Source organism: Emiliania huxleyi, assembly GCF_000372725.1.
Source record: "Emiliania huxleyi CCMP1516 unplaced genomic scaffold EMIHUscaffold_674, whole genome shotgun sequence".
Lineage (NCBI taxonomy): Eukaryota > Haptophyta > Isochrysidales > Noelaerhabdaceae > Emiliania > Emiliania huxleyi.
This window is the reverse complement of record NW_005196946.1, coordinates 1-9,025: the sequence shown is the minus strand read 5'-3', so window position 1 is coordinate 9,025 and position 9,025 is coordinate 1. Positions and strand designations below refer to the sequence as shown.

The 9,025-nt window shown below is 63.8% G+C and overlaps 3 protein-coding genes across 3 annotated transcripts; 2 read left to right on the top strand and 1 right to left on the bottom strand.

The window, feature by feature from the left end:
• Positions 1 to 1,415: 1,415 nt before the first annotated feature.
• Positions 1,416 to 3,238, bottom strand: EMIHUDRAFT_248505 (hypothetical protein; the record flags this gene model as incomplete). Its single annotated transcript, XM_005762511.1, has 5 exons — positions 1,416 to 1,539; positions 1,705 to 1,958; positions 2,053 to 2,159; positions 2,227 to 2,308; positions 2,765 to 3,238. The coding sequence occupies 5 exons, from the start codon at positions 3,236 to 3,238 to the stop codon at positions 1,416 to 1,418; spliced, it is 1,041 nt and encodes a 346-aa protein (XP_005762568.1).
• A 624-nt stretch (positions 3,239 to 3,862) lies between these two features.
• On the top strand, positions 3,863 to 5,820 carry EMIHUDRAFT_248504 (hypothetical protein; the record flags this gene model as incomplete). The annotated part of the gene is made up of 7 exons (XM_005762510.1): positions 3,863 to 4,141; positions 4,337 to 4,387; positions 4,571 to 4,624; positions 4,739 to 4,774; positions 4,991 to 5,137; positions 5,342 to 5,521; positions 5,599 to 5,820. The coding sequence occupies 7 exons, from the start codon at positions 3,863 to 3,865 to the stop codon at positions 5,818 to 5,820; spliced, it is 969 nt and encodes a 322-aa protein (XP_005762567.1).
• A 1,225-nt stretch (positions 5,821 to 7,045) lies between these two features.
• EMIHUDRAFT_371721 (hypothetical protein) lies at positions 7,046 to 7,683 on the top strand. The gene has a single exon (XM_005762509.1). It carries the CDS (start codon positions 7,092 to 7,094, stop codon positions 7,518 to 7,520), a length of 429 nt encoding a protein of 142 aa, XP_005762566.1. The 5' UTR covers positions 7,046 to 7,091; the 3' UTR covers positions 7,521 to 7,683.
• The last annotated feature ends 1,342 nt before the right edge of the window (positions 7,684 to 9,025 follow it).

The following is a 9,025-nucleotide window of genomic DNA, read 5'->3' as shown; positions in this document are numbered from 1 at the left end:
GGCGTCCACCGCCGCGCCGCCAACCGTGCTTGCCTTCGCCGCGTAGGCACTTCAGCAGCGAGGAGGCGATGGTGGGGAACCTCGAGGCGCGAGCGCTGCCTCTGTCAATGGAATACAGTCCCGCCCTGTCATACCCCCCCCCCCCCGCAACCTCGAGGCGTGCGGCTACCCGCGCGAGCAAGCCCGCTGGGCGCTGTCCCACTGCCAGGGCAGCCCGCGCGCGAGGCTGAACGGCGCGCTCGATTTGCTGCTCGACGGCGGTGAAAGCGGCGGAAGGAGCGGCAGCGGCGGCGGCTCGGCCGGCACGCCGGTCTCGCCCGCCAAGCGGCCGCTGGAGCTGGACTGATGCTGCGCCGCCGGGCCTTGGCTGCACGGTATTGTGGCAAAACGCCCCGGTCGTTTGTCTCCAAGTCTTGTCCTTTCTTGCGCGGGAGATCGCGCCTCCAACGCCGGCAGAGGCGAGAGATATGGGGACACTGTATGGCTGTAGAGGGAGATATGGGGAGATAGATCGCGCCTCCACGATCTTCCCGCCAAGAAAAAGCCCTGGAGTACTTGTCCAGCAGCGTTCGCGCGTGCAATGCGTCACCGTTGATTGTGTACGCGTAAGTACGTCAGTAATCACACGAAAATTTGCTACCCTACACGTCAGCCTGAGCGCCCCTTGCCCCACCACTTCTTGTGTGTGTGGAGACGTTTACCTTACCTTACCTTACCTTAGCCTGAGCGCCCGGGGTGACGCCGCCGCCCGCTCTCTCTACCCCACGGGCTCGTTGGCCAGTCCTTCTCGTCGTCGGCGCCGCAGTGGGGCAAGAAGGACCTGTATCCACTCGCCGGTTCGTTCAAGACTTCTGCCATGGCAGAGGGTGCGATCGAGGGCAGCGCGTCCAACTACGAAGTGGCCGGGCCTTACTCCACCACCTTCACGTTTTCTCGCTACGACGGCAAGGAGGCGAAGACGCCGCAGCCGGACCTGGTCGCGCCGGTCGACGCCTCGTCCGTGGATGAAACGGACAGCTAAGCCAGCTCTCCTTGGCTGCGCTCGCCATTTTGGTCCTGTGCGCGAGATCTTGCTCGCTCGCTATCACCGCGCCCACGAGAGAGTGGCGAGGCATGCAAAAACAAGTAAGTGGATGGTATTTACAGAGTCGGCACGGCATTGTGGGGTTCTTGGCTCGTTCCTCCCATCTTTTTACCGCGCCATACACAAGTACAGACACTGACACATGCACATGCCACATCTCGAGTGCGGGGGGGGGGGGGTGCGTGGCCCTCACAAATGTGGCTTCACCCCGCCGGGGAAATGTGGCACCTGGGCCGAGCGAATATAACAGAACTCGTATCGCATGAATTGCGTATACCGTGCCATCCTTGATGTGGTTCTTGGACAAGCCCCCTCCGCCCCTGCACTTCCCTCAAAACGGCCAGCTGCACGGCCAGAACGGCAGGCGGGAGTCGCAAGACTTGTTTGAGCGGCAAGTGTCGATGGTTGGGAAGATGATGTTGAAGGACATCAACGGCACGCCAACGTACATCGACCTGCGAGCACGTGAGGCGCAGCGCTTTGCGTGCGAGCAGGCCACCATAGAGAGGAGGGGCAAGCGGGCGCAGCGCCGGGCGCGCAGAGCCGGGCGCGCGCGCGGAGGCGCGCACTTGACGAGGAGCTGCGACGGCAGCGGCTTGTTGAGGTGCGTGAGTGTCGACCGGAGGAAGTCGTCCTTGGCTCGCTGGTTGGCAGAAGGCGGCGGCACCGGCGTGTACCAGCCGTCTGGCACGTGAGCCCAAGGCCCGTAGTAGCGTCCCTCGTCGATGCCGCGAAGGCACGCCTCGAGGCTGGGGGTGCCGCGCACAGGCTCGAACAGCGTCGCGTTGAGCTTCGCGAGCTCGGCGGCGAGATCATACGCCAGGTCGGCATGCCGCGGCGACAGGTCGACGTGCTCTGTGGGGTCGTCCTCAAGCTGACACCACGAGCGGAGCGAGGCGGGGTCAAGCCAAGGGTCAAGCCCAGTGCGCACGCGCGGGTGGTGGACTATGCGAGCGGCGCGCACGCACATTGAAGAGGCAGCCAGGCTCGTACCCGCAATCAAACACCCACGTCAGGCTGTCCTGCACCCTCGGCGGCCCATACGGGATTTTCACCTCGAGGATGCGCACGTCGCCTAAAATAGTAGTCGGCACCTTCGGCACGGTGTACGAGGCGGCCGAGCACGAGCAGAAGCTGGGCACTGTGCTCGGGGCCGCGACTCTTGGTGGCCGACTTTGACGTGCTGCAGTTGGGGTACCGCGGCGATGTCCACGTGCCAAATTCCTGCGTGCCCGTGACGAGCTTGTACGGCCAGCGCAGGATGGCGTTCGGCGATAGGTGGAGCGCGTCCGTGCGAGCGCTTGTGTCGTCGAGTATGGCCGCAAGGAGGTCGCGCCCATCAACAGCCGGCAGGCCGGCGGCGGCCGCGGCAATGTCGGTGGCATCCACACCCGCGAGGCCGCATAATATAGAGTACCAATCGGCGATGTGCACGACGCCGCCGTACTCCGAGCCTCGCCGAGCCTCGGGGAGCCAGCCGCCGCTGAGGAAGGCGTTTGCGTTGACGCCACCTTGGAAGTCAGAATACTTGCCACCGCGCAGCGGAAAGTTGTTGGCAGCTCCGGGCTCGTAAATCGGGCCTCCGTTGTCGGACATGAAGACCGTCAGCGTGTTCTCCCACATCCCACGCGAGCGGAACGCGTCGACTAGCTCGCCGACGGCCTCATCCATGTACAGTACCATCGCCGCGTAGAGGCGCCGGTTGTCCGTGTCGAACGGAGGGGCGCCCGCGGCGGCGACGATGGCGTCGATGCGGCTCAAGTAAGAGGGAGGCACTTGGAGCGGCGTGTGCAGAAGGTGGAACGAGTAGAAGAGGAAGAGCGGCGCTGAAAGGTCGTGAGCAGCCACAACGGCGAGCATCTGCTCCTTGAATACGTCTTCCTCGTACGTGGCTCTGGAGAGGTAGCGAGTGTCACGCACGCCGCCGCGAAAGGTTGCGTTCAGCAGGCTCAGGTCGCGGAATTCGTTGCCTTCCAGAGGCTCCCCTGTCAGCGGGTTCTTCATTTGAAGGAAGGAGACGTCATTGATGCAGTTGTCGATCATGCCAGTGGAGTAGATGTCCGTCTGCTTGGACCAGTACTCGTTTGCGTGCTGATAGTAGCCGAGCCAACTGTCGTAGCCGCGGCCAAGCGGCGTGTGCTCAGGCGTGGCCATCCCAACATCCCACTTGCCAACCGCGTGAGTCTTGTAGCCAGCAGCTCGTGCAGCGAGTGTGTGGTCAAGCGTGGGAGCGGCGCGCGAGCACCGAATTTTTTTGCTGTGCGAGTCGAGTTCGTGGCCGGTGCGCGGGAAACTCGCCGAAAACCCGCGCAGCCGGCCGATTGTACGACCGAGGTCGCTGATTGTACGACCGAGGTCGCAGAGCCTTGGCGACGCGACGCGCACGTCGCCAAGGAGTTCGTAAAATGTCAGAGTTTTTTTCTCCTTTTCATGCTTCAAGGCAACCAACCAACACACACACACACACACACACACACACACACACACACACACACACACACACACACACACACACACACACACACACACACACACACACACACACACACACACACACACACACACACACACACACACACACACACACACACACACACGCACACACACACACACACACACACACACACACACACGCACACCAGCAGGCGATTTCTTCTTTCCGCACAAGGCCCTTCGATACTGGCTGTCTCAGGTAGGTGAGCTGCTGGCTCGGTGCCGCGGGCGTGGCGCCCTCTTGCCGAACCAACTCTCTTCGAATCAGGGCCGACACCAACCTCCATGCTGTGGCTGCTTCTCGGATCACGCCGCACTGGCACTGGCTCGTCACTCCGCGCGCCAGTCGCGGTTGCGGCAGCAACAAGTCCGCTGCGAGCCGTCCTCACCACAGAGTGGCAGCTTGGCGAGTCGAGCGAGGCCGGAGTCAGCGTGCAGCGGCTCTACGACCTGATCCAACCACCGGACGAGGACGCCTTCTTCGACGAGATCGACGCTCTCGAGGAGGAGGGATGGCTGACGATCCGCAACGGCAGTGGCGACGACGACGACCTCCTCTTCCCCGTGGAGGACGGCAGCCTCCCTGCGCCGGAGCCTGCCGGTCGTGCAGCGGCGGCGACGGCCGCCTCCATCTTTGCCGGCACGGCCGAGCAGGCAAGGCTCGCCGCAGAGGCTGCGGCCGCCACTGCCGCGGCGGCAGTGACCGCCGCCGCCGCCGCCGAGAGCGCGAGCCCGCCCGCGGTGCCGTTTGACCTGGAGCGGCACGGCGAGTACGACTACGCCGCGGAGGCGGCGGCGGTCGAGGCTGTGGTGGCTGTGCTGACGCGGCTTAAGTGCGCCGGCATGGATGCGGCAGACCAGAAGCAGCGGCGCTACTGCCGGACTCGTCAGTACCCTTGTGCGAGGCACCCGTTCATCACTTAGGCGGGGCACACGCAGCGGCGCTACTGACGGCCCCGCCACGCGTTGAGAGAGGACCTCTTCTTCACTCAGGCGGACGAGAAGGAGATCGCGGCGCTGGACGCAGCCTGCGCGCGCCTGGAGCAGGTGACGGCGCTGTCGCCTGCTCCTTCGCTGCGCGAGGCCCCTCGGCCGTGAGAGGGGCGTGGGAGGCGGCGGGAGCCTTCTTCTCCGGGACCCTGCCCCGGAGCGCTTCTGTAGGACCCGCGGCTCGAGGGCGCGTGGGAGCAGGCGTGTGTCGACTTTGCTGCTTACCCTTGGGGCACACACACACCCACGCGCACTGGGCCTTGCACTTTCAATGCCGTGCGGCTCCTGTCGCCTAGACGTGGAGACGCGAGGGTCGCCCCCCCTTCCCCCTCCACCTCGTGTGTGTGTGTAGAGAAGTGTACCTTACCTTACCTTACCTTACCCTTGGGGCTCGGTTCGCAAGCTGCGGGCGCCTGGGAGCAGGTGGGCTGCACTTCGGCCGACTTCAACACGCGCAAGGGGCTGACGGGCTTGGGCGGCGCGCCCTTCACCTCGCCGGCCGCGCTCTTCTACTGCTACGACGGCGGCGCGGTCTGCGCTAAGGAGGTGCTGCGCCTGTTCGGGCGGCCGGTGCTGCTCAACGAGCTGCGCGGCGAGATTACCCGAGATTACGCGAGATTACCCGAGATTAGGCGGCCGGTGCTGCTCAACGAGCTGCGCGGCGAGTACGGCTTCTCTCCCGACGGGGCCCTGATGCAGGAGCGGCGATGCCGAGATTACCCGAGAGTACCGGAGATTACCCGAGATTCTCTCCCGACGGGGGCGTTGATGCAGGAGCGGTTCGGCGACGCAGACCTCGGAGGCCAGCGCAGCTCCAAGGAGTTTGCCGGCGCGACGGCGACGACGAGGCCCATCTCCATCACGGGCGACGTCGCTTCTCTCCATTGTGAACGAGCTCTATCGACCATTAGGCACGTCTGCATCACCGCCGACGGCGCGGTGCGAGTCGCAAAGGTTTACGCTGCGGACGCAAAGCGCGCCTCTCCTCTTCGCGGAGGCTTCCCGGACGCTGCCCGGAACCTTCACTGCAGGTGGACGCGGCGGCCGGCGTCGGCGCGGGAGGCTACCTAGTGTACAAGCGGCTGGCGGCCGGGGAGATGGAGGCGTGGCTCGAGAGCAAGCGGCTTCCGCTCGTTGGCGGGACGGTCCCCACGCTGTCGATGGAGGAGATGCGCGAGGCGTACCCGTACCTCGGGGAGGGGGAGGGGGCGGGCGGCGACGGCTTCGCGGGCATCAAGCTGCCGTGGTCGTAGAGGACGCGGCTGCCTCGGCGCCAGGCCCCTCACTGTCGTCCGTGTGTGCAGGGCCGTGCGACATGCACACATTTCATGCACATGCTGCATGCACATGAACATGTGAACATGTTGCATGTGCATGTGCTGTGCATGTGGGGGGGCATGGGCCTGTAAATGTGCATCCACGTGGGGCTGGTCCCGGTTCCCGTTTTCCTCCCCATGCACATGCACATGCACATGCACATGCACAGTTGTGCACAGGTGCCTTACCTTATACCTTACCTTTTCCGCTTTCCCCCCCGCTTTCCCCCAGGGAGGGCATTACCTTTACCTTACCTTACAGCCTACCGACGTGTGCGTGTGGGTGTGCATGTGCGCGCGCGGGTGAGGAGGGGTGGCCTCTCAGAAGAGATCCTGCGCGGTGTTGATTCCTCTTTTCCGCCCCCCCCCCCCCCCCTACTCATGTTGACCGCAGTTCACTTGGAGCACTTGGAGTGCAGTCGGTAACCTCACATCCAGGGCCGGTGAGCTGAGAAGCGCATCCAGCGGGCCGGATGATCGGTATCGGGTTACGGGCTAGAGAGCCCTAGCCCCGGGGGTGCGTGTTCGCAGGGCAAGGGCTGTAAAGTAAACACGGGTCTCGTTCTTTTTTTTGTTTTTTTGGGTTTTTTTTATCCGCGTGAAGCCATCGGGTGCCATCGGGCACTCCGCCAAAGTGCAACGAGAAGCAACAGCCAAAGTGATTTGGAGCAATGTCGCTCGTGGTCACTGTCAGTGCCGCACTGTGGTCGTGGTCGTCTGACTCGCACCCTGCGCCGCCGTCCGCGGCCGGCCCGCCAGAGAGAGACGGGCGGTCGCCTGGCCCTCGCCTCGCTCCTCCGCCGCTTGGCCCCTACCAAGTCAGGCAGGCGAAGTTTCAGGTCGAGTCGCTCGACTTCACTGGTCCGAACATCGACGTCGTCATCCCGGTCGGCGCACCCGACGAGCGCTTCCCTTACATCGCCTTTGCGCATGGCTTTGGCGACGACGTGGGATGGGATCAGCACGGCGGTGTCGAGGACTACGCAGATTTCGGACCAGCCCTCGCATCATACGGGTTCGTGGTCGGCTTTGCCCGCTCCTGCATCATCGGCTGCATCTCCGACTGCAAGTCTCTGCCGTGGGACCCGCCCTGCTTTGGAGACTTTTACAAGCAGCAGCTGCTCAACCTCGAGTGGGCCTCGCGGAGCAGCGACGCCATGGCCCTGCCGATAAACCGCTCTGCAGGGTACGGTGTGGTTGGGCACTCGATGGGAGGCCAGGCGACAGCGTTCAGCGCGGCGCGCAACTCCTCCTCCCACAACATAAGCGCGGCCGTCCTGCTACACCCCTTCACGCACACCTACCCCGCGCTGCGCGTGCCGTTCCTCGTCTTTACTGGCACGGCGGAGGACACGGCGCCGCCGGCGTGGTCCAAGGCGCTGTTCGACGCGCCGGGCGCCTGGCCCGTCCGGGGCCTGGTCAACAAGGTGGGCGCCACGCACCACGAGCCCCAGAGCGGCACGGACTACAACCCAAGGCTAGCCTACTTTGCAGCCGCCTGGCTCAAGCTCTACCTGACGCGCACTCCGCGCGGAAGCGGGCTCGACTTTGAGGCGGCGATCTTTGGCAACTCGACGGGCAGCCTCTGCGGCGGCGGCGACGGCAAGGTGCTGGACTGCGAGCTTCGACGTGGGTGAACGAGCTGCCCTCAGAATGATTGATAACCCCTCCATCATGTGGAGGTAAGACAAGGGAGAAAGCGGAGAAAACACGCCAGGGCGCGCTTGCGGAGAGGGCGTTGTAGGCGATCGCCGCAGTGTATCCAATGAGACAAAACAAACTCGATCGTAAGTCGCATGCTCTCTCACATAAAAGAGTATTGGCCGCCAGATGGCCCCACTGTCAGGGAGCCTCTGCCAGAGGCCCACCCCAGCCCCACTCCGCGCACTGCCGCACTGGCTCGAAGTCGAACCTCAGAGCGTTCCATTTCACTGTGAACTACAGCGCCGCCACGACTACTACATTTCCAGCGCCAAGTACGTGTACGACGCCAAGGAGGCGGCTAGTGAGACAGTCACCATCGGTATGCGGGAGGGCGACCAGCTTGCAAACGGATCGAAGGACATTCCGTGCGAGCACAACATTCGTCACAACGGCACCGTGTATGCGGCGGCCAACATGGGAGAGATTTTTAGCAATATCAAACAACTCTAACAACATGGTCCGTGCACGAGCCTGCGGCAAGCTCGTGCTCGGTGACAAGGCGAACCCTCAGAAGACGACTTTTCATCTCAACGAGGGGCACGTCACCGACATGTACATGTGTGAGATCGGCGGGGACCTGCAGTCCCAGCGCGATGTCCACTACGAAGTCAAGGTGCCCAGAGCGCCCTCACAAAGACGAGGCAGGCTGGACAGGGCTCGGCAGCACACGGCGGATGCTGTGCGTCACTGGGCCACAAATTTGGTTTCGGCAGCACCCTCGACCAAACCTTGCTCAAGGTTCTTGGGTGCAAAGAGCGCGGCCACAAGTCACAGGGCCCGCTTGTCCATGCGACCGGCAAAGGCTGGGTCAAAGAGCACAAGGGACAGTACTACGACGCGCTCCATGTCAAGAACGGAATCGTCAGGGAAGGACACACCTTCTGGCTCGGACGGCTACCACACGATGGACAACAAAGAAAACGAGCGGGGTGAGTCTCTGCTCGTTCTCTTATCCATCTGTGAGTTGGGACGGCCGCATCCGACCGACCCGCGTCGCTTGCAGCCAGGCTGTTGGAGCCTCCTCTGCGCCGCAGCACTCGCCTGCAGCCGCAGTTGCGTGCGGCATGCGTGCGTCGAAGGCGGCGGCGCTGCTGCTCGGCTCCCTCGGCTGCGCTGCCGGTGCAACCGCACCCTCCCTCAGGCGTCACTTGGCCCGCAGCTCTCTCTCACCTGGACCCCCCGCCCCTTGCAGCATGCGACGACCCCCCTTGCTTTGAGCCGACGATCCTCAACTCTGCGCAGCGGATCCGCGTCAAGTGGACGATCGATTCGCCGCCAGGCAAGTACCACATCGCCGTGGACCAAACGATGGACTCGTCGTCGTGGCTTCGCATCCGGCAGGACACCGCAGTCGATCCCTCGACCGATGTCTTCGAATTTGACATGGACGGCGGCGCGACGGCGCTGCTCTTCCTCTTTGCAGTCAGCGAGAGCGACA